Genomic DNA, 25,443 nt, shown 5'->3' with positions numbered 1-25,443 from the left:
CGAGATCCGGCAACCCATGACTTGCCTCAAGCCTCCAGAAGACGGCTGTAGCCTCATTCCAAAGGACTACCCCTACCAGGACCGGAGTGGGTAAGAAAATCCGATGTACAAAGGCACCCCTACACCCGACGCCCCACGGCCTTGTGTGCCCAACCCAGCGGTGCCTAACCAACCTATAAGATCCCAACTTACCACTCAAAGTGGTGGTCAATCCTGGAAGATCCTCGTCCACAAGCCTGCAGTGTTTCCTTGTCCCGGAGAATCTCCATTGAAATTAACAGGGCACCCAACCTCAAAACAGCCCCTGCGCCCGGCCGCCCTAGTGCCGCTGAGGGTGCATCTTTGGTCCCCAACTTGCCCTGAGCTAAACCCTAGGAGCTCTGCTCCCACAATCCTGTGGCCTGCTTGCCAGCCGCCACCAAACGAAGCCCCCCTATCCTCCATAGGATAACATTGGGCCTCAACACTCTGCACCCGGCTGTCCCAGTGCCGCTGAGGGTGCAACAACAGTGCATCACTGACCCTGGGAGGCCCCCTGAGTCTAACCCCAGAACCTTAACTACCACAGTCAATTACTTACCTTAGATCTCTTAACCTGTTTTCCCTCCATAGGATAACATAGACACTTTTTCTCTAAAATGTTTCGAAGTGTGGCGTTTTGAAATCTAAAAATATTTCTTTTAATTGCACAAATAACCAAAACTGGTTTACTTACCTGTTTCAAGGGAATGTCCCAGTGCTGAATCTAGGTATCCAAAGCGATACAAAATGGGGATGATGGACGGAGCGGTTGAGCAAATCAAACACTCACCCCCAGTCAACTGATCTGGGTTTAATCCATCACCATTCTTTAGCTCACTCTGCCACCCCAGTTCAGACATAGCCATATGCAAATCAGTCTGACCCTGTGCCTCATGGGAACAGTCCAGACCGAACTGCCAAGCCATGTCTTCCCTGGACCGGAAACAAGCATCCTGGGACCGCTTTCGAGTTCATAACCCTCATCAGCCAGGCTATCTTGAATCCAGTGGCAAAGTGAGCAAGGGATTCACGTCTGAGCATATCCTGCCAACTTAGGGTGAACAACGAAATACACAAGGGGATGATGGACGGAGCATTTGAGCAAACCAAACACTCACCCCCAGTCAACTGATCTGGGTTTAATCCATCACCATTCTTTAGCTCACTCTGCCACCCCAGTTCAGACATGGCCATATGCAAATCAGTCTGACCCTGTGCCTCATGGGAACAGTCCAGCCCGATCTTGAATCAAGTAGCAAAGTGAGCAAGGGACGTCTCAGCATACCCTGCCAATTTAGGGCGAAGAAAGCGGTACAAAAGGGGATGATGGACGGAATCTAGGTATCCAGCACTGAGTTAGAAAAGTTACACGAAAAGTAACTTACATGCAATTTATTGTAGAAGCCCATTCATTTCAATGTACTGCTCCAAAAAGTGTGGAGTTTTGAAAACTGAAAATATTCTTTAGAAATCATGCGAATAACCAAAACGTAATTACTTACCTGTTTCTAGGAAATGTACCAGTGCTGAATCTAGGTATCCAGCCCTGAGTTAGAAAAGTAAAGCAAAAAGTAACTTACCTGCAATTTAGTGAAAAAGCCAATTCATATCAATGTACTGTATTTGCTAAGTGTTGCATACTACTTATCCCCTGAAATCAAACAATTTCCACTGAATAATTGAACTGTGTTCATACAAGTAAATGATTACCGCAAAGTATTTTTATGCTTTCCTGTGCCAGGCTTGCTTGGTTCTAGAAATAAAACAACAGTATATTTTTTTATACAAAAACAATTGGCCTAGAGTTCAGTTCTTGAGTGTGTGAATACATTTGCTGACTGAGTGTGAACATCAAATGCTTAACACTGTCCTCTGATACTGCCTTACTGCTCGACCAAGCTACCACTTTAGAGAGTAAGGTTCTATCTAACTTTAACCTCTGTCTACCTCTGGAGACCCTTGGACTCTATACACACTATACCTCACTTTGGTGCAGTATACAGAGCCAGTTTCTTACAAAACCTCACTCTATGTCTCTCTCAATTTACATGCGATGCTGTTGCCCAGTGGAAGGAGCAAGCTGCTCTGGTAACTTTTTCAACGCTGGAGTTACACACCCGGATGAGAGAAATATAACTCTGCTGGGGTCTGTACTTCAGCATAGCATCTTGAAAAGTCAGAGTTAACACTACATTTTTTTAACAGGGGATTTTAACACTCATGTGTAGGGACATCATGCAAGGAGGAGTGGAGGCTATGGGCTGTGCATGACAAGCAGTCTTACACATGGAACATACTCCCCAGGCTGTTGAGCTTAACTCCATTTTGCTTGAATTTGATCTAACATCTGTAATAAATAAGCTGCCTCCGGGGAATAACAGACATTACTCCCACCTTTATTGGGAGAGGGTGTGAGATTGTTATTGATTTCACCTTTGTATATACCCCCTTTTACTCTCAGGTTACCGATTTTTCTGTGCAAGCGAGTGAATGCAGTGACCACAACCCCATTTGTGTCTCAACTGGCTGGACCCGAACACTCGGACACACCAAGGTGGGCGGGGGGCTGGTGTCCCCCTTAAAGAGGTGGAAGCGGGAAGGAGCATAAAGTGGGGGTGTATTGTCCCAGAGCTACTCCACGAGTCCCTTTTAACTCGGTGTCGCAGCAAGTTTGGCACCTGTCTCGACGATGAGGCAAGTGCTACGGACATCATAGGTGCATTTGGATCCATGTCTACTGTCATAAGGAACTTTCTTTGGGGCCTGTTAGCAACCAGGTTCACGATGGTTTGACTCGGCGTGCTCCCAGGCTTCCAGGAACCTGAGACAGGCCTTGGGTGTTAAGCCCCGAGACCGGGTGGCGGTCAAAGGACGACGAAGAGCATATAAGGCTGCTCTGGCAACTCGAGAATCTGTCCTGAAGGAGGAGGCCTGGATCAATTTAGTGGAGGCTAGTACACTGCGTAATAGCTCAAAGTTCTGGGGCATTATTAACAGCCCTTTTCTATCGGGAAATAATGCTAATTTACTGGATGCCCAAATCACAGAGGACGATTGGGTACATCATTTCGAGGGTATCTTCCAGGTGGATACCCCTCCAATTGAGGGGCAGGAAAGGGTGGAAGGCAAGTCGGAACTTACTTTCACCACGCAAGAGGTGAGTGCCGGTATTCTGGGTCTATCTAAAAACAAGGCCCCCGCGCCAGATGGGATCCCGCCATATCCCTACATCGCCCACTTAAAAACCTGGGTACCTGTCCTCACAGCCGTCATCAATACTGCAGTCCAGATTTGCCGCACAGATTCTTGGGCTTTATCAATTATAGTCCCGGCATTTAAAAAGGGATAACGGGACAGTACCTATTGTTATAGGCCCATTTCTCTGCTGGACTCTGTGGTGAAGATGGTGGGCCGCATGGTACTTGACACACTTGTATCATGGGTTGAGGAAAACAACTTTTTATCCGATATCCAAAACAGCTTTCGTCCAGGTCGTTCCACTGTGGAACAGTGTCTAAACTTGTACATGGTTCTGAACAAATACACTGCGGCTCGTTCCGGCCCCATATACCTAGCCTTCATGGACCTGTCCTCAACATTTAACTGTGTTAATAGGTCCAAGCTGTGGCATTTGCTGTCCTCCATTGGCATTAACAGTAACATCATTTTATTCACCGTGATTAAACTGCGGTCGTCCGCTATTCAAAGGACCTGAACGTGTCCTGTCAGCTTGACATCAAGAGAGGGGTGCATCAGGGGTCCTCTTGGCGAGGACAGCTAGGGGCCTACAACTTCTTCTGAATTCTTTTGCCCTTTTTATGGAGGACTTGGACCTGTTGTTTCATCATGCCAAGTCGTTCATTATGCAGGTGGGACCTCGTAAAGCTAAGCAGTTCACTTTTAAACTCTGACTTTCATCAATACCGAAGACCAATGTTTTCTCCTATTTGGGAGTTGTGTTTGACGATTCCTTGAGTTGGTGCCCTTTGCTTACTTGGAAGAAAGGGGATCTAGTGAAAGCTTTTGCAGCTGTTTTTAATTTTGCCAGCAGAGGGGGAGGGAAGCCAATAGGGGCTCTTTTAAAGACATATGAAGAAAAATATATCTCAAAGGTTAGTTATGGGAGTGAGATTTTGGGCCACATTGGGGTAGGAGTAGTGCAAAGTACTGAAAACTCTTTTCTCCAAAGGGCCCTTTCTGTCCCACAAAGCACTTTGTTTTATGTCGTGCACAAAGAGTTGGGAATACCTTTCCTCTAAAATGTACTGGATTTCCGCCCCCTGGCTTTAAGGCTTAATATTTGGGGTAAGCAAGAAAATACACTTAGCAAAGACATCCTACGGGAATGTCTTTCACTTGACCGTGTCTCACCCATTCCATGCCTCCAGTGTATAAGAGTTGGCCTCTCCATGGTAGGTAGGAACTATTCGCTAACCCTGAGGGCAGATGTAAGAGTGACTTTTTTCTGGTCAAAGAGTGTTTTTAGGAATGAGCCACTGTGATAGAGAGGGAACAGCGAACCTTATCTTCTAGGGCTTAAAAACATCCATAATCATTTTCAATGACCCGGTTTCGGCTCAACCTTTTCCATTACCTCATGGCACACCCTCGCGGCTTCCACAGAGGCCAGTACCTCATGCCCTGTAGCTGCAACAGTAAGTCTCGTCAGGACATGATGCACTTTATAATGTATAATGTTTTGTAGTTATTATGCTGTCCCTAGAAAGTTATTTATTATTCCCATTCTAAAAAAACAGGTTTTAGGAGGGTGAGACCAGCTCTTATCTTTTTACAACTCTTCTCTAAAGACACTGTTTTGCATACGCTTTACTTTTGTATGGTTCGCTGTTAGACTCAGGTCAAGCTGTGATTAACATCTGTACTGTAATTTATGAATTTTTATCTTGTGTTTTGATTAACTTTTACATATTATATTTGTCAATTTGTAACTTGGAAAATGTTTTATCATTTTATGTATGACTTTTATGGTTTTCTTTTATAAAACCAAATAAAGTTTGTTGCTAATAATCAATAGGGGATTCATTTACAGGGTAGCATGGTATCCCTCACAATAACTCTAGGAGTCACAGTCCACACAATGTATATGCATTGTTCTCCCTACTTCCAACTTTACATGTATCCCCAATCACCTGCCCAAACCTCTCCCTGCTGATGCCAATGTGGTCCTCCGTCAACCCGCAGACCATATTTTTGGTCCCTTTGAAAGTGCCCATACAATAAAAATGCTGCAGTTGTAAATACATATCAACTACCATTTGTTGTGTTTGAAACATTTTATTGAATAATAAAACCTAATAAACATAAGCTGATTATTAAAGCAAAACAGAACATCAGTTGCCATACACATAAGAGACGAAAGTTGTACATAAAAATCAACAAACTGTAACTTAGCAAAGTTATGTAGAGCACAATTCTTAATTTTGGGCAGTCTTTAAAGTTCAACAATAGAAAAATTCATAAAGAACAGGAAAGGAAAGAAAGAAGGTGGGATACAGTGGTTTCATTAATGCAATGCTTCCTACATATAGAAAAACAAATACTAATTATTTTCCTTAAGCAATAAAGTCCTCACGTTAAAATACTAAAAGAAATATATTGAACAATGAACATTTCAAGTGTAATTAGAATTCAATTTGAATATTTTAACCTTCTCAGCATTATTTGACTCATGATTACAACCTGAATGCTTTCTGGAAAGGAACCGCCTCATGGGGTTCAAAATCACATCTTTTCCAACAAAAGGATTAAAATGATAAACTTGAATTTCAATTTGATTTATTGATTTAGGCCTTTTGGAGATCAACAATTTTAAATATATACAAAATCCATACACTTTTGTAAAATTATCACATAAACTTGAATTCAATCCACCTTTTGAATAAACACTTCCCATTCCAGCAAGCATCACAGGACCACTTGTTGTTATCTTCCTGATTAGTGATAATATTTCAGATGGCAACAACAATAAATATGTTTAGAATGTTACTTCCGATAGCAAAAACATGCCATTTCTGAATCATGGTGCACAATAAAATGTAGGAACAGAAGGGCATCTTTAGGTATAGCATTCATTAAGGTTTGACCAGGCTTGAAACTAGAATTCCTGAACTTTTGGACATTTAAATGTCATATTTTAAAACAATTCACACAGACCCAGCATGAGCTCGGTGAAAAATTGAAGATGAGTGAATTGTACTCACACAACATGTGTTGATTAGTAATCTATTGATGTATAATACAGTGGTCCGGCAATGCTTGTGGATCTAATCTATTCAGATTTTAACTCCATAGTTTGTTCAATAAATTGACTGAGCATAATACTTGAAGGTCCATCTCTCAGATCAGTTCTATTACAGTTTTATTTGTGATAACACTAAAAGAGATCAATGATAAATAGGTTTTAAAAGCCATGGGTGGAATTGATCCTTGGTCTAAATCTAGATTATTGTCTGCAATAGAAACCAGTACAAACAGATCAAATCTAAACGCATTGAACATTTTATTATAGAGGTTTAGAGTAAACACAGATGACACACATTGTTCCTGAAACTCAGAAAATGTAACGAAAGATTATGATTACAACCTATTTTATGTCCAGAGACATTTGCAAATATATTTAACAAAACATTAAAGCTGGATCTCAGAAATTCAGCCTTTAAGCATTTTGTAAGAGTTATGTGTGATGGTTTTTATTTGATCGGAAGCAACACTAACACTAAAATAGGTACGAGCACCGGTTATCATTCAACTAACATTATTAACAAACCTAATTTGGAAGGAATTGAGAAAATTTGACTCATGCACCAAGGGTTTTATTGTTCAAAAATGCACTGGTTTGGTAATTCACAGAGTTTGCAAATGCTTAACCCCTTTTTGAAATGTACTAAGCCCATTTAACTATTAAGAATTTGGAAGGGGAATGTTAATAGTGTACCTTCTAAATACGTAATACATTCTTGAGGTATGTATTAAGCTTTGAAACAATACGTGGGCTGAAAAACAGTAACAGGAGGTAGTAACCCAAGGGGACATTTGTGAATCTGAAAGTAAAATGGGGTGCATTAAAAATGCCTTTATTTAAAAGCCATCACAGACACAGTAGTGTGCCGACTCCACAAGCAACCACTTTTACCAAATGGATTATTAATACATGAACCTCAGCATTTCCTATACATTGCTGAAATGTAGTCTCTCCTAATTTTTGTCATGTGGTGTAAATATTTGTTTCTATTATTTTATTTCCCATTTCAATATTGTCATGAAATGTACCTATTCTTTTTGTCTAACATATTGAAATATCTTTATCACAATTTTTGGGGCATTCTAAAAAAAATTTTCACTCTCTAACTTAAAGCTTCCTAAGAAAAATACAGATGCGTAGTCCTGGTTTCTCCTAGATCATTTAGCTTTCTCACTAAACCAAGCACAATATTCAGTCAGTCATAAGCTTTTATTCGATATGCAAGATATCTTATAAGCACATTTACAATACAATCATTACAGTATACAAAAAAAAACATAGCTATAAGAAGTCAGTATAAGAACTCATTAAAAAAGATAAAAGGACATGATGTGCCCGTTAATAATTTAGCTAAAAAAGGGATTAAACTGCTACTGACAATCTCTTACAACGAATAAGCCAAAACTGTTTTAAAATTTTTGCTGTTCCGCACACAATAGAGGGGGAAGTGTCCGTAGATAGGATACGCAAGGCTTCTAGGTGGCTACGTGTGCCCATATTTCGGCAAAGAGGTTTCAACCAAAAACTCCTAGGCCTTGCATAATCCGGGCATTCAAATAGGAAATGCGCGATGGACTCAACCCTACTCGGGCAACATGCACAATTGGGGGAAGTACGGGCCGCTGATGTCCATTTTGATACCACAGCACCCAGCGGGAGGGTTCCAACTCTAAATTTAAAATAAAGGGCTCGGTCAAAGGGGAGGGTGATCAGGTCTAGGTAGGGTTCAAAGGCCACAATATCTTTGATTTGTAAGAAGGACTTGCAGTGGTTCGAGTTTGTAATGAGGCGCTCCGCAGTCCATTTCCAGAAAAGCGCCTTGACAACTTCTTTTGGAGGGGCTGAGCGTGATGACCAACAGTCCCCTAGTCCGATCTTTTCCAAAAGCTTTTTAGTTTCTCTTAACCATCTTATCTTAGCCCAACCCCCCAGACTCATTATTTCCCCCAGGCCGTCAGCGTAGGATTTTAGCTCTTCACCCCTCCAGATTCGTGTCCATAGCAGGAGCGGGCGAAGCTGGGCTTGATCTTTGATGTTTTTACAGCCCGTATCCAACACTGGTACAGATGGTGTGCTCAGTGGAATAGAGATAAAGGATTTTAGCAGCTTACTCTCCGCTATCGCTAGGGCATCCAAACGGCAGTGGCCCCATAGTTCTGCCCCATACAAGGCTGATGTCACTACTTTGGCCTTGTAGATGTCGATTACTGGGGTAAGTGATCTCCTAGGTGAGGCCCGGAACTCCCTCATGAGAGCTCCTCCTACTCTCCTATGGTTGAGGACCATTTTATCGATGTGATTTGCCCAAGACATCCTATCCGTAATCCGAATACCGATGTAATCGAATTCGGCCACTTTCTCTAGGGGAACCGAGTTAAGTGTAGGTGGGCAGCCCAGTTTCCTAGGTGGGTTTAGGACTAGGTATTTTGTTTTGTCCACATTTATTATTAAACCTTTAGCAGCACAAAACTCCTGGAAACGCGTTAGCAATTTCTGTAGGCCTTGGGGGGTCTTCGAGATTAGAAGCGTGTCGTCACACTTTGGGATTTGTGCTTAACTGCCTCAACTAACTTTGCCTTATGAACCCTACATGTTTGGGTGTACCAACCAACAACTGGTTTTTTAATTTCTTTGTTACCCGACTTGTTAGGGTGTGAGGTAAACACGTTAGTTAAGGCTTCTACCAAGGAGACAAATAGCCCACTGACACTACCCGCCCCTTCTGGGGATGTTCCGAGGGTTGTTACCGCATGATTTAAGAGGGTTTGAATTTCCCCTACCTTTGCCTCGGAGAGTACCAATTTCGCCCATTTTATACGTCTGCCACAGGGGGAGACTTCAGACTCATCCGGGGGTGCGGCTACCGGGTTAATGTTGTCCTTCCTTAAAGGGCGCCACCACTGGCCCATACTTAAAGAGAGTGAGTTGAGGTCACTTTCAGTCATGGGGACCACCTGCATGTCCCTTACATAAGACCATAGGTATACGTCTATTAGGAAATAATCTAACCTAGAGGTGTGTCCTGGTCTATTGAACGTGTGGGCACCCCCCCTATCCGAGGGTGTCCTCCCATTAGCTGCCCTTAAGTTAAATTCGAGGCTCAGGGAATATATCTGGAGCGCCACTTCTGTCCACCTTCTAATCGGTGGGATTTCCAGTACCGGGATCCCCAACCTGGTGTCCTCCTCGTCTTGGTCGAGGGAGACGTCCGAGCCCAAGGGCTCGAACGTACAGTTCATGTCGCCCGCAACCAAAGTACGAGTCTTATATGGGGTGTTATTTAACAAGGTCTCGAGGAGAGATATTACAGGAGACTTTCTCCCGCCCTTGGTTCCCCGGGCATAAACATTATAAACATTTAAGACAATTCTACCCCTTTGATCTATTAGGGTGATGTTTTGTATGTCCGGGCAACCTGTGGGGGACTCCACTACTCTGCAGTCTAGAGAGGCTGCGACCCAAATGAGGAGGCCACCCGAAGGTCGCCCCCTCCCTGTTTCCGAGACTTGCGCAGGGGAGGAATAGGAAGAAAATCCCACCCTATGAACCGGCACCAAGCTCCATGTCTCTTGGAAAAGGCACAGGGAGTGCTCATCAACCCAAGCAGTGAAATCCGGTAGAGCCAGTTTTCTTGCAATCCCTGCGATATTCCAGCTGAAAACCTTAAAGGCTAGGTACGTCACAGCTGGAGTGTCGCTGGGCGCTAGAATACCCCTGTCTGTGGTCCTCCTCGAAGGTATCTGAGGGTAGCAGGGATCTTGGGGGTGGCTATAGAGGCTACTATCCCACTTGCAAGATTTGTTTGGGTGGGTGGTACTCCTGCTGGCTCTTCTCTACTCCCGATTTCCAGTCAGCAAGGCCCTAGTGCCCACAATTGGTTCTCCCTTGTACCCCCCGTAACCCCGGCCCAGTTTTGACTGAAAACAGGGGAATTTAAGCTTCCTCTAGTTGGGCTAACAATTTGCCTGGGGTAAAAATAAGAAAGATCAACCACTTTAACCCCCGGGGCCCCCATACTTTTAATAGGAGTACAAATCGAGGGGACTACTCTAGGGTCTTGAAAATTTATAATTATACAATCCCCCTCCTGAGTTTTTTTCCCCTGCCCTACCCACCCCACTCTACGGACACTTAGAATGATACCATCCACACCCAACGGGATTGGCTTATTTGCCTTCAGCCAATGGATACACTTATTCTTAAGTGACTGGTGGTTTTCCGACTGGCCTTCCTTTAAAGGGGGCACGTTAACCATAACAGCAACAAAAGGCTGACAGTCTGGTGGAAGGTTTACTGGAGGGATCCTTCGTGCTGGATTACTAGGGGCCGGTAAGGTGGTAGATGGGGCAGTGGGTTGGGATACAGATCTAGGGGCTTTCCCTATCGCTAAACCGTTGGATTTGTTGCGTGTGCCTACATTTTGGGAGTCTTCCGTTTTGCCACTAGCTATCTGTGGCTGCTTTGGTGGAAGAGACTTAGGCTTATTTTTGTCAGGCTCTAAGTGTGTTGGTAGCCCCTTATGTTTTGGCCCTGCTTTGAGACGGGGAGGAGATTTAGGAGCAGGGATTAATGGACTATTAGAAACAACTTTATTTAGACATATTGGGGGCTTAGGGTCTCTCTGGGATGGTGGTTCTTTCCCCTTTGTGCCCGTGTCCTTGTTTTCACTCACTCTAGTTATTTGTTTAAATGTGGTTTTGAGTGAGTGGAACCCGTCAAGGGTTGATTGCTCTAATTTATCTATCCTCTCCCCTAGACCCTTGACCTGTGTTAATAGCGGTTTCAAGAGACTATATACCTTCTCGAAGATATTTTCAACTGTTACTGAATCAGTTAGCTTAGAGACCTTGGGAGTGTTAGCTTCTGAGTGTAGCCCCTTGGGAGAGATCAGCACATCCCCTTCTATGTCAACTTCATTCACTATAGACCTACCCCTTGTGTTTCTCATACCAGATCCAGAGGGCTTTCTTACTCTTTGATAAAGAGCGGCCTGTCTCACTAGCCTACCCTTTTTGCGTTTTCTTGGCTTTTTACTTAAGGGCCTATTCTCCTGCCTAGTTTCGGGAGTTTGGATGATGAGGGAAACCCTATCTGACTCCCCTTCTGGTATAACTAAGGAGGGGGTGAGCGGTTTTGGAGGCAGAGGATCGCTGGTAGCTTCATTTGGGAGATTAGGTGATAATGGTGAAGACAGTTTACTAAGGCCACCATCTTCCACAGTAACTATAGGGAGAAGTGCGGCCAGATTTTCCAGCCTATCTATAGTTTGCTCTATACCAGCCAAATGGGGGGGGGGGGTCTGTGGAAACACCAGGGACACTAGGTGGGGTAACAGAGTGAACCCGGACACTGGCCGGTGTAAGCGACTGGGCAGCAGCCCCCAAGGATGAGCGTCTTGAGGGGAGGTAGACCTCGGATAGACGCCGTTCAGACATAGCAATCTCCTTTTCAATCACCGCCGCCACCCTGGTGATAAAGCGGTCAATAGTTCCTATAACAGGGCTCGCGGCATTGGACCCCCTTTCGCCTTCACTCCTAAGAAGCTTTCCAGAGCGGGTAGACATGATTGTGGGGAGCAGCAAGGGAACTCACACTGGGCGTATGTACTCACTGCTGGTGGAAAGGAAAGGAAAGGGACGTGGCCCAGCCCAGCCTTGACAGCCCCTGACTGCCACAGACTGCTCGCCCTTTGCTCGGGCTTCGCTCGGCGTCCCGCTCGGCGTCCCGCCAAGCCTCGAGCTGATCTATAAGTAAGTAAGGGGCGTTGCAGGCGGGGGCGTGTCTGAAGGTGGGCGCGTCCGCCTGTGCAGCTGGGGAAGCAGGGACTCCTGGTCTTCCGAGTCCCTGCTCAGCGCCGACCCGCTGGTCCTTCCAGGCGCCTCCCAGCAACCAGCACTTAGTCCTCGCTTCTCCCTCCTCCTCCAAGCCGCGAAGCGGCACCCGCGGAGGGGGTGCGGCGAGAGGCAGCGGCAACACGGGCAACACAGGAGAGCCCAGGGAGACGGGCCCAAGAGCACAGGGTCTAGCAGCAACCTCCACAGCGTCCAGGTGTGTCCCCACAATATTGCTTTGAGAGAGGTGGTTATTGTAGGCATACGCACTGGGGTTAGTTTAGAAAAGACAAATATAGAACTTCCTTTATCTTTAGAAATAATACTTGCAAAAGTTTATGTCCAATAATTTTAGATAATTTACTGATAAAGATATCAGATAAAGATCCCCTAATTTCTTATACCTTGTGGTATCAAAAATCTGCTAGAATTAACAGACTTCTCTTCTAGATAAATCCAGGTATAGAAGGTATTAAATGCAATTATCAACTTTCTGTTATTTTAACACATTTTCTCAGTGCACAGAGTATATTTCCTACATTGATCACAACATTTCAAGCAATGGTCTGTGCTTAAACGTACAATGAAGGGGTAAAAATGTATTTCTACCACAATCAAGAAATCCTTGGGTCTATGAGGATTACTGTTGCAAATGAAGACCTAGCTAAGATGAAATATCCCTTTAAAGGGAAGATTTCCCTCATCCACCATAGTTGGCATGCTTCCTCATTCGGAATCTCCTCCCACCGTTATACCTAGTTACAGTACAGGGTACAGCCCCCTCACTGAGAGGGAGGAGTTCAGGCATGTATGTACGAATGGTATACGAAATACCACAAACATTTGCTCAGGGTAGTAGGGGCAGCAGGGTGAAAGTTAATAAGAGGTCAACATGTTTCAGCCTATTAACCCTCCAAAGAGGTTTTTGCGGCTTTCTTCAGGACCTAATAAAAAGTGCTGCTGCTCATTGTACTCAAATAATAACAAGCATTGGCATAGCCAATAGGTCTCGCCTTTGGGACCTTATAAGTGTTTAGCCATGCTGATCCAGTAACAATGTGAAATAATTTCTCTTAAAAAAGAAGACTATAAACTAACTAAGCTAGACGCGACTTTATAACTGGTTAATCAAACGTCAAATGGGCAGACCCATAAGCAGAGGACGGCCCGGGACCAGGGTTCGATTCCTGGCGCGGCAGGGTCGTGGACCAGGGTCAGCGGGCTCGATAATTTACGCCTCGGTGCCTACTCCAGTCAGGGACCACACTCGGCAACTCTGGGCATTAGCTTGCCTCATCTTCACAACGGCCCCCCCAGACCGCCGGGGATGCTTGGTTGCACCTTAGAGATACCCATTAGGGACCATCTCTCAGGGTGAGCCAGGATGTATTCCCCAGCAGTCCAAGCGCGGAGATACTCCTCCGGGAGTCGATTCTAGCGCTATATAAACCCACAATTAAATTAAATTAAAATTAAATTAAATTTCTGGAGGTTTAGTATATATAAAGAACTCCTTTTTCTATGGAGTGTCATATACAATTGATGCTCTAAATTTTGGTAAGAGTACACAATGTCAAAAAATGCAATACTGCTTTTATATCAATTTAATTTTGAAAGCTTGAAGTGAAAGAAAATTCTAAATGTCATTTGCTTATGAGTAGGTGCTAATGACTATTTCCAGATGACAATGTAGTTAGCAATTTTTTGTAAAAGATGTGTTAGAAGTATGGGTAGGGAAAATGGCTATTTTGGCCAAAGGCTCCCCTTTTTTTATGCATGCTAGTTATAATTTGTACACAGAATCACAATTTTTTTATGTGGTACACTGTAATGTTAGATGAATCTGTTTTACCCTTTTGATAAGCAACAGGTGACGATGAACCATTTTTTCGTCCCTGGTTTTAAATGGATTCAGGTTGGAACAGACAAGGTGTTGGTTGATTGCCTCAGAAAATAGTTGTTTCTCACATGCTGCTTTCATGCGACTTAAATCCCTTCAGTCGAAGAGGCGGCTGCATGCCTGCAGATATGGCCAGATCAGTACTTGGCTGGTTCAGTTCACCAGTGGGGCTAGAATAGAAGCTGTTAAGGGCAGGGGCTTAGCTTCCCATTGGTGCAGCAGGTGCAATGGCACCAGGTCCTAAATGCCTTAAAGGCCCACTGAACTCTGATATCTGCTGTTTGTCACAGTTAAAACAAAGGCCTGAGGGGCCCGCAGAACAATGATTATTGCTGTTTTCCACAGTCCAAACAGAGGGCAGGTGTCATATTTCCTTTCTTGCCTTAGGGCCCAGGGCACACTGGCTAGGCCACTGGTTAAGGATGCAGTGGGGAAGAGTTGGGGAGACAGGTGGATTATTTAAATAGCTTGACGATGACTTCATGCCTGGGTATTAATAAATATTAAGTATTAATTGCAATTAAGGACTGAAGCAGGAATAGATCTCATAATATAGGGAGGCCTACTTACAAATGCAGCTAGATAAGCGGCTGCTTTTTAACATCTCACTTATCACCTCTCCTAATTTACATTTGTATTTTAGATGCAGACTTAAATGTGACCTAAGAATATGTTTCTCTATCTTTAGGTTTCAAATGGCCCATCTTTCCATATGCAAGTATCAGACAGATCGGGAACGCCCAATGGCTCTCAACTTCATAAAGCCACATTAACCACTGGTCTTGAAATGCAAATGGCAGCATTAGGCACGCAGAGGTGTAATCTACGTAATCTCATTATGTTCAGGGTACAGGAGCGTGTTTAGGGCATTATGTTCAGAATTACAGGGAAGATGCACTGCCCCAGACTACACAACGGTGAAGTCTTCAGCGGGTGCTGTCATGTCACACAGGGGGAGTACACCAGATTATGCTGGAAAAAGCAGGTGGTGCCCCAACGTAGGTACAGTTGTAAACCACCAGTCTACTTATAAAGTAAAACATCTGGCAGCTATTAAACGAGGTGGCACGTTTCCCATGAAGGTGGTTGGGGTCTGTCACCATCCTGTCAGGTGGGGGTATAGAATCAGTGTGCCTCCTAACTGCTTGTTTGCCTTTTCGCCCATGTCAATAATACAGTGCAGTCGCAAGACAAAAGGTTTTCCATTTGAATGTGGCCATGCCCAATACAAAGGAAAGCATGCCCGCTGAGAATCTCTCCTACGTGATCCACACTACATACAGGGCTATGGAAGTGTCTGCAGCCTCTTCTGTAGAACAAAAGCCAAAATGACCATGGGACGCAGAAAGAGGATGCACTCTGATGCTTCGATAAATGTCATGAAGTTGTCAGACATGACGGCCGCTACAATCTTTAATCAGGTGGCATAAAGGTTGGGACGATAGCCACGCTTCTGCCATTATATTTAGGAGCAACACATCATTGGGCCATATGGACAGATATAGGATATCAAAACGAATGGGAGATAAAAGCTAATGAGACATAGGTTTGTACCCCGAGCCTGCACTGATTTTGTGACATAAAAAGTGGGCCATACCGCTTTATTTAGGGTAGCTCTCTCTACACTCTATAGGCCTATAGATTGTGTACTGTAGCGGGGTCCAACTGCTGAATTTACTGATATTGGACAAGAATAGTGGCTCTTTATTTTTTGTCCCCTGGGCAAGTGTGTTTGTGTAATCTGGAAGAGGTCCTGAAGAAGGTGGCTTTTACCACCGAAACGCACGTCGACCAAGTGCGGAATCTCATACTGTGGTTTGAGATTTATCTACTGGCAGAGATTTCTTTGCCAACTAGATCCAGCCCTTGTACGGATTTTGTTTGTATGTGTGTAGTGAGGGTATGATTGTGTGAGATTGATTGATGCTGAGTGGTGTTATCCAGGGGTGAAATTGTTTTATGATATGTAATCTTTTTTGTACATTGTTGTGTTTTTCATTATGTGTATATTTAAATGCTTATCTTTGAATCTGTAATGAAATTTTATGTTCAATATATATGAATTATTTATGAACATAGACACAAGGTGGTATAAACCTCTATGAAAAAAGAAAGAAGAATAAATGATATATGAAAAGAAATAAAAGAGAACATCTTGTGAAAGAAAAAATTAATAAAAGTTTATAAAAAAGATAAGGGAATATTGTGTGTTTGTCACCCATGTTCTGTTCAAATGAATGTTATAAAGTAAATGAGAATTATATCTTTGCTAAATCATTGTGGTCAATGAGGGAAATGTGTTTTTCTTGTGTTTCTTCACTCCCCTCTTTCCCTGACCTGCTGTAGTTTTGAGGGGGTCCCATTAATTTTGCTACTTGCACTCTGATGCTTCATCATGTACGAGGGCCTTTGGTGTTCGTCTGTACTAAGCGAGTGACAGAGATAGTGGAGTGTTTATTGCCCTCTATGTCACTCTACTTCTAAGCACCTAATACAGCTTGTACAGTGCTTACTGTCATCTGTTCAAATAATAAAATAATGCAGGGCTTAAGAGCAGACACAAAAGTATACTTTGCAGAAAATATAGGCCCAGTGCAGTCAGGAGTTGTTGTGTGGGAAGCATACAAGACAGTGCTCCGAGATAGGGCTCAAAACCGGATATCCTCGGGGAAACGGAAAGCCCAAGAGGAACTTCATAACCTGGAAACCCAAATAATAGACCTAGAACAATGGTATCTCTCAGGAAGGGACCCACAGGTGCTATGGCGCCTGACTGATATTTAACAGCAGTATAAAGCCTTAGTGATGAACAAAGCAAAAGCATAGGCACTTGTGACCCTGCGTAGGTTGTATGATGATGGGGACAAGTCCGGAAAGCTCTTGGCATGGCTGAGCCGTAAGGAAAGGGACGACAGATGGGTTGAAGGTGTGGTTGAAGGACGGTTGCAGAGGGGGGACCTCCAGATCGTCCAGGTGTTTGCTTCCTACTTCCAGGAATTCTATAAAGCCAGGGAACTGGGCGGCTCGGCCGAAATTGCCACCTCCTTGTCTAATGTTCACACTCCGACCTTAACGTACGAAGACAAGGAGACCCTTGAGGCTGACATATCGGTCGCGGAAACTAGATGGGCGATAACCAGGCTCTGGCCAGGGAAGTCCCCGGGTCCAAATGGACTCTCGGCTGAATTTTTAAAAAAAGGTGCTGATCTGTTGACGGCCCGCCTCCTGGCGCTCTTTAAGGACGCTGCCCAAGATGGTATCCTCCCATCTGACCTGCGTATGCCCACGATCGTGCCTATATATAGACAGGGCAGGGCCCCTGAGGACTGCGCATCTTACAGACCGATCTCCTTCCTGATCTGGAGGCTAAGCTTCTGGCGACGATCTTGGCTCTTCGCCTGCGCCAGATGATTTCAGGCCTGGTACACCAGGACCAGACGGGTTTCCTGCCAGACAGGATGACTAGGCAAAATCTAAGACGGACACATAACTGGCTCATGGAGGTGCAGGGACGGGAGGATCTGCTGAAAAAGCGTTTGACGCGGTCCACTGGCCCTTTCTGGAGGCGGCCCTTATTAAATACGGTGTCGGCCCCAACTTTAGGAAATGGGTGGGACTTCTATATGCGGAGCCCAGGTTAAGGTGAACGGGATACTATCTGAAGACTTTCCCATGAGGAGGGGGACCTGGCAGAGATGCCCCCTGTTCCCACTGCTATTTGCCGTCACTATTGAAATTGTGGCTTGTGAGGTCCGCCAGACAGACGAGATACGGGGATTTCATATATCAGAGGCCGACTTGCAGGAGGAGAAAATGTTGCTCTATGCAGATGATATCCTGCTGTATGTGGCCCAACCAGCCACTACAGTCTCTGCACTCTTCAAACTCCTGGACAGGTATGGCTCCTTCTCGGGATACATGAACAACTGGCATAAATCGGTCGTATATAGCCCACGTCGGGAGGAGGAATGGCCCCCTCTACCGGGCGCCCTCCAGGTCACTCAGACGGGGTTCGCATACCTGGGAATCTACCTGACTACAGACAAACACATTTCCTATCTAACAAACATCCAACGAGTGCTAGGGAATTTTATAGATGATGCCCTTAGATGGAAGACCCTCCCTCTCACGATATTAGGCCGAGCCGCAATGTTTAGGATGATCACATTTCCCTGCTTCCTGTATGCCCTACAGAATGAATACTTCCCCCTTCCCAGACAGACGTTTAAGGTGATCAATGCAGAACTACGCGCTTTGCTGTGGTTAGGGAAACAACCAAGAATAGCTCTGGATACGCTTGAGAGATATCAGTACAATGGAGGGACCTCCCTCCCGGATGTTGAAGCATATTATTGGGCTGAACACTTGGCGCCGATAAAGGAGTGGCTCCATGCACCTGCGGATCACCGGATGTATAGACTGGAAAGGCCCACCATGGCACACCGTACCAGCCTACACTATTTATATGGGGGGTCGGAAAGAGCAGGTTACTCCCAGCCACGCCGACAACTCTAGAGGTCTGGGATAGGGTGACTAGGATGATGGGGTGGTCGCATAAGCCGACCAAGCAGACGCCAATATAGACCTGCACGTGGTTGAAGGAACTCCACAAACTCACGGGTTTTAGAGGGTGGGATGCTATGGGGATCTCAACGTTGGGGGACCTGGAGGCAAGGGGAGAGCTTAAAACATATGGGACCCTGGCGGTGAAGTATGGACTATGTCCTGCGCAGTTCCTCAAATATACGTAGCTGCGCCATGCCCCGGAAGGCTGAGGCATCGCTCACCTCCCCATTGCCAGAATATGCCCCGTTAGAGGGCCGTTTGTTACAAGAACAGGTACCTAATAAATTAGTATCTTTGACATATAAGACCCTGAATAATAACAAGCCAGATAGATTAGGGAAACTGAGAGCAGTATGGGAACAGGACATGGGCGATATGGACACAATAGATTGGACTGATGCACCATAGAGAAGTCGGGATTAAATTCCTGCTGCGCCTCATCCAATATAAGATACTCCACAGGGTCTCCTACGACAGGACCAGGTTGCATCGCATGGGCAGAGCCAGTGACCCCTGTTGTCTCGGATGTGGACACCTACAGGGGACCTTGTATCATATCATCTGGGACTGCCCCATTTTTCACACTTATTGGACACAGATACTGGGAGAACTGAGAAGGTTTTTTCGAGGCAACGCTCGCAGTGGACCCAAAATTTGTTTTATTTGGGATAACTACTGATGTGGATTTGAGCCGCCCACATCTGATCTTTGTGGTGGCAAAAAGGGAGCTAGCACGAGCGTGGGGGGCACCATCACCTCCACTAGTGGGAGACTGAGGAGGGGGATGGATATGTACATGGCGGCTGAAAGGGTCACCTACAAAGCCATGGGTTCTCCCCGGAAATTCCGCAGAGTATGGGAAAAATGGAGAAAGTAGCATGTTTTCGATGGGGGTCTGGGACCAGATTGACGCACTGAGAGTCCTGCTGCTTGAGGCTAAGTTTCATATTGCTGGAAGGCCGGCTGTGGGACCTAGACCTATGGAGCATTCTTGGGGGATGGCTGGATCTTGTTGACTTGCTGTTCATGACGTTGTCACTACGGATGGTGGGTGGAGGAGCGGGGGACGCCTGGGAGTGTGGATAACTAACTGTGACTTGCCAACTGTGTTTATGTTGATTATAAATGCAAATAAAAAAATATATTTTTAAAAGTATACATTATTATCAGAGACTATACTTGCCTCTTGGATACAACTTTACAACAGAATTTTATACATTTTCCTACAGTTGTGTGATCATAATAAAACAACCTACCCACCATAATTGATCTGTCTATTCATCTTTTTAGGTTCTGGAGTAGCATGCTACTCGCCGAAAAGCACTTCAACACTTCATCAGGGGTAGCAAGCGCTATATAAATGCAAAACCTTCCCTCTTCTATCCCTCCACTATCTTTTTTAACCCAACTAACAGACCAACATGTCTAGCTCTCAAATACATTTTATATTTCCCTATACTAATCCACCACTACTCATTTTTGGATCCTGGAGTAGCTTGCTACTCGCCGAAAAAGCGTTTCATAGTTTGTCAGGGGTAGTAAGCGTTATGTAAATCTAAATACATTACAATTACAGTTTACATCGGGCTGCACTAACGCCAGGATAGAAGTAGAGTGGGGATTAGAGTTTATCTGCCCAGAACTAAGCATACTACAGAAAGTGTGAGATCAGTCTATATGTGGTGCGCCTGGCAGGTAAAAACACAGCATACAATATTTATTAAAGAGTCTATTGGCTCAGTCAAGGCTTCTATTTTTAATACAATTCATGTTTGCAAGCACAAGGATAGGAAAAAAGCTTTCTAAATATACAAAAGTAAATTGGATGAGTTTGAAAAACGTTTCGGCCACACCCATCTCCCATATAGCAGGAAGGATACACTGTGAATGCAATATCCTCTGTGGAAATGTGCGCCTTTACAGGAGTTACATTTGAATTATCAGAAACATACCTCCTCCCAAAAAGAAAATGTTACTGGGAAAACTGGAAAGTAAATGTAAAGGAATAAATAAGCATTGTATCAATACAGACATTTGAACAACTGTGCTAGCGTTACATTTCAAAGCTATTCAGTCCAGAACATACAAAACCGTCTGAATGGGACACAACCATATACTGTATAGTCAATGTCTGTTATTCTTAGTATAGGAGAAAAATAAAATAATTTTAGACAAGATTCACTACAATAACAATATACTGTAGAAGGGTTAATCCGCTGATGTCGGGAAATGTTCCTCAACTCACCGTGGCATGCAGCTTAGGGTGACTCTCCGCCCTATAAAATATTTATAGGAAGGTGAGCATGGTAAGAAAATAAGTCTTCTGGAAGGCTGTAACAGTTCTAGGCATTTCACAAACAAGTGTAAAGATAAAGTGTGCCCATGTAGAATAAAAACCGTCCAAATACTTATAGGCGGTTTCTGCAATAGTGATTGAGGTCTTTTCGTATGGCTGTGAAGTAGGCCAGCAGTAAGACAGCAAACCACAATAGGTTCCTAATAGGTTCCCCAAGCATTTATTGAGATGTCACTAAGGTCTATCGAGACAAGTTGGCAGCATAATGGTGTTGAACACTAGGGGGAGACACGCCAAGACCGCAGAGGCAGTCTTGTGTCTGCCTTGAAGTTTGTGTATCAATGCATTTGATGGGAAGGTTTTTCCCCAGTGTGGGTTCTTATATGCAGAATGAGACATCTTTTTAAACTGAAACATTTTTGGCATTCAATGCACTGATAAGGTTTTTCTCCAGTGTGGGTTCTTATATGCTGAGTGAGATTGCGTTTTTCACTGAAACATTTGTCGCATTCAATGCACTGATAGGGATTTTCCCCAGTGTGGGTCCAAGTATGTTTAGTGATACTTCTTTTGTCATAGAAACATTTCTGGCATTCAGAGCACTGATAAGGTTTTTCCCCAGTGTGGTTTCTTATATGACGAGTGAGACGGCTTTTATCACTGAAACATTTGTTGCATTCAATGCACTGATACGGTTTTTCCCCAGTGTGGGTTCTTATATGCAGAATGAGACATCTTTTGAAATAGAAACATTTCTGGCATTCAGAGCACTGATAAGGTTTTTCTCCAGTGTGGGTTCTTGTATGCACTGTCAGCCTGTTTTTGTCAATGAAACATTTCTGGCATTCAGAGCACTGATAAGGTTTTTCCCCAGTGTGGAATCTCAAATGTGCAGTTAGAAGTGATTTACGTTTGAAATGTTTTGGGCATTCAGAGCACTGATAAGGATTTTCCACAGAGTGAGTTAATGCATGTCGATACAGACTCGCTTTGAAACTAAACCTTTCCTGGCATTCAGAGCACTGATAAGGTTTTTCCCCAGTGTGGATTCTCATATGTTCAGTGAGATAAGATTTGCTGCTGAAACTTTTTGGGCATTCAGAGCACTGGTACGGTTTTTCCCCAGTGTGGATTCTCATATGTTCAGTGAGATAAGATTTACTGCTGAAACTTTTTGGGCACACTGAGCACTGGTAAGGTTTTTCCACAGAGTGGGTTAATGCATGTCGATAAAGAAGTGCTTTGATACTAAACCTTTTCTGGCATTCAGAGCACTGATAAGGTTTTTCCCCAGTGTGGATTCTCATATGTACAGTGAGATGAGATTTACAGCTGAAACTTTTTGGGCATTCAGAGCACTGATGCGTTTCCCCAGTGTGGATTCTCACATGTGCAGTGAGACTAGATTTAAGGCTGAAACATTTTTGGCATTCAGAGCACTGATAAGGTTTTTCCCCAGTGTGGGTTCTTATATGCTCAGTGAGATAATATTTATTGCTGAAACTTTTTTGGCATTCAGAGCACTGAGAGAGGTTTTTCTCAGTGTGCATACTCTCAAATTCAGTGGGATGAGATTGATGGCAGAATCTTTTTTGGCACAGATAACTTATTTCCCCAACTTGGGTTATTTTGCTTTGATTGAGTACGGGTTTGAACACTGAATTTGTTCTCACAGCCCGTGTTTTTATAAGGTGTATTCCTAGAGTTACATTTAGTTTTCTCTTGCTTATATGCTACGGTACGAGTGAACCCGATTTTAGAGTTGGGCTTGTTTAGATAATGTTCAGTATTTATCTCTAAAAGAAATTGTGTGTAATCTTCTTAACACTTGAATTGAGAAAAATATGTCTGGATGCAGCCCTGTAACACCTGTCGAAATGTTTTCCGCAGATAATAGTCTTTTGTTTATAGCCTCTCCGGCAGCAACTTATTTTGTGACTGAAGTTTTTCTCAAATCTATTTGTATGGGTTCTTACCAATGCAGTGATAAGGCGTTAGTCTGATATTTAATGATTAAACTGAGAAGTACCTTTTGCACTGACGTAATGGCAGTAACTGAGAACATTAGAACATGCACAGTACTATTGTGGCTCACCAGTCACAGAACATCAGTTAATTTTACCATTTCTATGTTTGGTGTAAGGTGTAGTTCTGAAGACGAGGATTTATTTACATTAGCTATAGCCCAACGGTGCTCATTTAATCAGTTTTTACATATCACTCCTGCACAACAGATAATGTTGAGGCGATTTACATAGAATTACAGAACAGTACACATTAAAAAGGAAACAATCTGAGATGGTCATGAAAACAACAAAGTGGTGGATTTTTAAGGTTTTCGCCAGAGTGAGCAGAGTGGGTCGAGGTGTTATATCCCCAGGCAGATAGTCTCAAACTTGTGTAACTGGTTAAAAACGGTTGTTGAACAAAGGCGATTTTCCAATCTTTTGGTTGTTAACGTGTCAGCTTCGGAGTCTTCTTTCAGAGTCTTTTCTTAGATGGTTTGCAGAAGAAACCTTTTGTTGTATCTTTTTTTATGCAGTGTGTGCTTCCTCTCTGAAATAACATGATGCTTTAGATGAACGTTATTCTGTCATGCTGAGGCAATTTGTCTTTCTGATAATAGTTCAGAGGAGCATGCTGTGATTGGTCTTTCTGGGATTATTTCTGATGCTGTGTGCACAGATATGGCTTTGCTCTGGGTTAATGAAATGCTAAATTTGAGACTTCACTTACAGGTATAGTACTTTCCTCAGCTCCCACTTCCTCGCCACACCTAGATTTTGGAAATTGTTTAAACTTAGGATGCTGGATGTCCTTCAGTTTTTCAAAATAATCCTTCTTATATCACTAACATTCAGTTGCCTGATGCTAAATCTTGCTTTCTTCGTCCGTCATTTCAATCACCTATAATATTAAAATTAAATAGTTAATACATGTAAATTTCCCCAAAAATAATTTACAAGCCATATCAATGCAGAATTGCAGAATTTTGAAAACGTTGAGCTGTTCTTCAGACAGAGCAGAGTGTAGAATGGTAGCCTGAGAGTGCTTGGATGTAGGAGTGAGGATTTGTAGAATTTCCAACATTTTATTAAGCGCAGAAAGGATACATGTACCCTAGGGACTTGTAAAATAGAATCCCAAAGCAGAAATTAAAGTCATATGGAGTGGCACCAAACAGATATTTAAAAAAGAATACTATTAATTTTTAATGTAGATTTTTGAGATGGGAATTTCCCCTCCACGCACAACAGGTGTTTTCCCCTGCCTTGAGTTACCACCTACTTGTAGCTGGTATCTTGACTTTTGCGCTCTGGCCTCTGCCGCACGTAAATCTATTGTGTGTTGCAAGGACTATGCCTAGACCTATCCCTCAACTATGGCCCAGAGTATGAATCTAGGGCAAAGAAATTAAGGCGTACTTTCATGTGTTCATTTTATTCCACCTGATTATCAGTTGTTAGGTTTTTCTGCACCTGGATGTACCGGGTGCAGAAAAACAGGACACCATTTTTTTCCAGACAGAAAAATTAGACTGAAAAGACGCACAAGACTCTGGGTGCAGCAAAAACAGCCAAGATTTATCCTGTTTTTTTTACTAACTGGGGGAAACACACAATTCTTCCCTCTGTTAGAAAATACTTTCCTCTTCCCTCCCCTGCTTCACCCATATCCCCCAACCAACCACATGCATATATATATATACCACCTGCTTAAAACAAGTGGTAAATAAAAGCAGAAAAACACTATGAAAAACACTATGAAATAGTGAATGGCATGTGGTATGACAGGCAGGAGAATCTGTTCCTCGTGGCAACTCCCCAGTCCATAGCGCCAAACTAGTTACTGCTCGTAACTAGGGAAAATGTACCACAAAACAATTACATGAGACTTTTCAGCCACCCCAGTACTGTGCAACTTCTAACAAGGGACTATGAGAGGTCTTGGACCGGTCCTGTGACCTGGAGGGTCACACCAAGTGTGCCCTTATTTAAGGCAGAGGACTGTCATGGGTTTACCAGATAGAGCGGTGGTGGCAATACACCCTGTTGTAAGGATCAATAGCCTGATGAGATCTTTGCATCAGTGGAGGGGCTTTCTACTGACACACCCATGTAATGCTCCATTTCTATGCCTGTGCCCAGACGTTGCGCTAACATCAAGTGCATGTTTAGGGTGTTGGGTGTGTGTAGCATAAATGCAATGTGAGAGTGCAACAGAGTAAACCGCATCTCCTGCCTGCCAGTTGTGTATACAAGTGGGACCATCTAACCCTCTTTTATACCCTAGTTCAAAGTCCTCTGTTACCAAGGAATAATGTGCTCTACAAAGTACTCAGGTGCCTGCTGTGCCACCAGGGATGGTGTCAGCCTGACAGTCTATCTAAGTTGAAGGGACATCACCTGCAGGCTGAATTACTTAATGGAGAAGCTGTGTACCTGTCCTGAAGAGCCTAGAAGTCTGCCTAGAAGCCTGCCTGTCTGGTAAGAAAGGGAAGGGAGTTTGACTATCCAGCAGGAGGACAAGGCTGTCCTGGAAGAAGCAAGGTCCAACAAATCCCCGT

General features: G+C 43.8%; 1 protein-coding gene across 1 annotated transcript in view; it reads right to left on the bottom strand.

Annotated features, from left to right (window-relative positions):
- LOC147737676 (uncharacterized) overlaps nucleotides 1-23,778 on the bottom strand; it is a 118,711-nt gene extending 94,933 nt beyond the window's left edge. The window contains exons 1-2 of the mRNA XM_086939866.1: nucleotides 21,286-23,778; nucleotides 16,390-16,402 (exon numbers count right to left, since the gene is read on the bottom strand). Of these exons, the coding sequence (XP_086795992.1) occupies nucleotides 16,390-16,402; nucleotides 21,286-22,426 (1,154 nt within the window). The 5' untranslated portion in view covers nucleotides 22,427-23,778. The remainder of the gene's footprint in view (nucleotides 1-16,389; nucleotides 16,403-21,285) is intronic.
- Nucleotides 23,779-25,443: the final 1,665 nt, after the last annotated feature.

Source organism: Lissotriton vulgaris, chromosome 1_1 (genome assembly GCF_964263255.1).
Source record: "Lissotriton vulgaris chromosome 1_1, aLisVul1.2, whole genome shotgun sequence".
NCBI classification, from domain to species: Eukaryota; Metazoa; Chordata; class Amphibia; order Caudata; family Salamandridae; genus Lissotriton; species Lissotriton vulgaris.
Note: the sequence above shows the minus strand (reverse complement) of the source record. Positions and strands in the feature narration are given on the sequence as shown.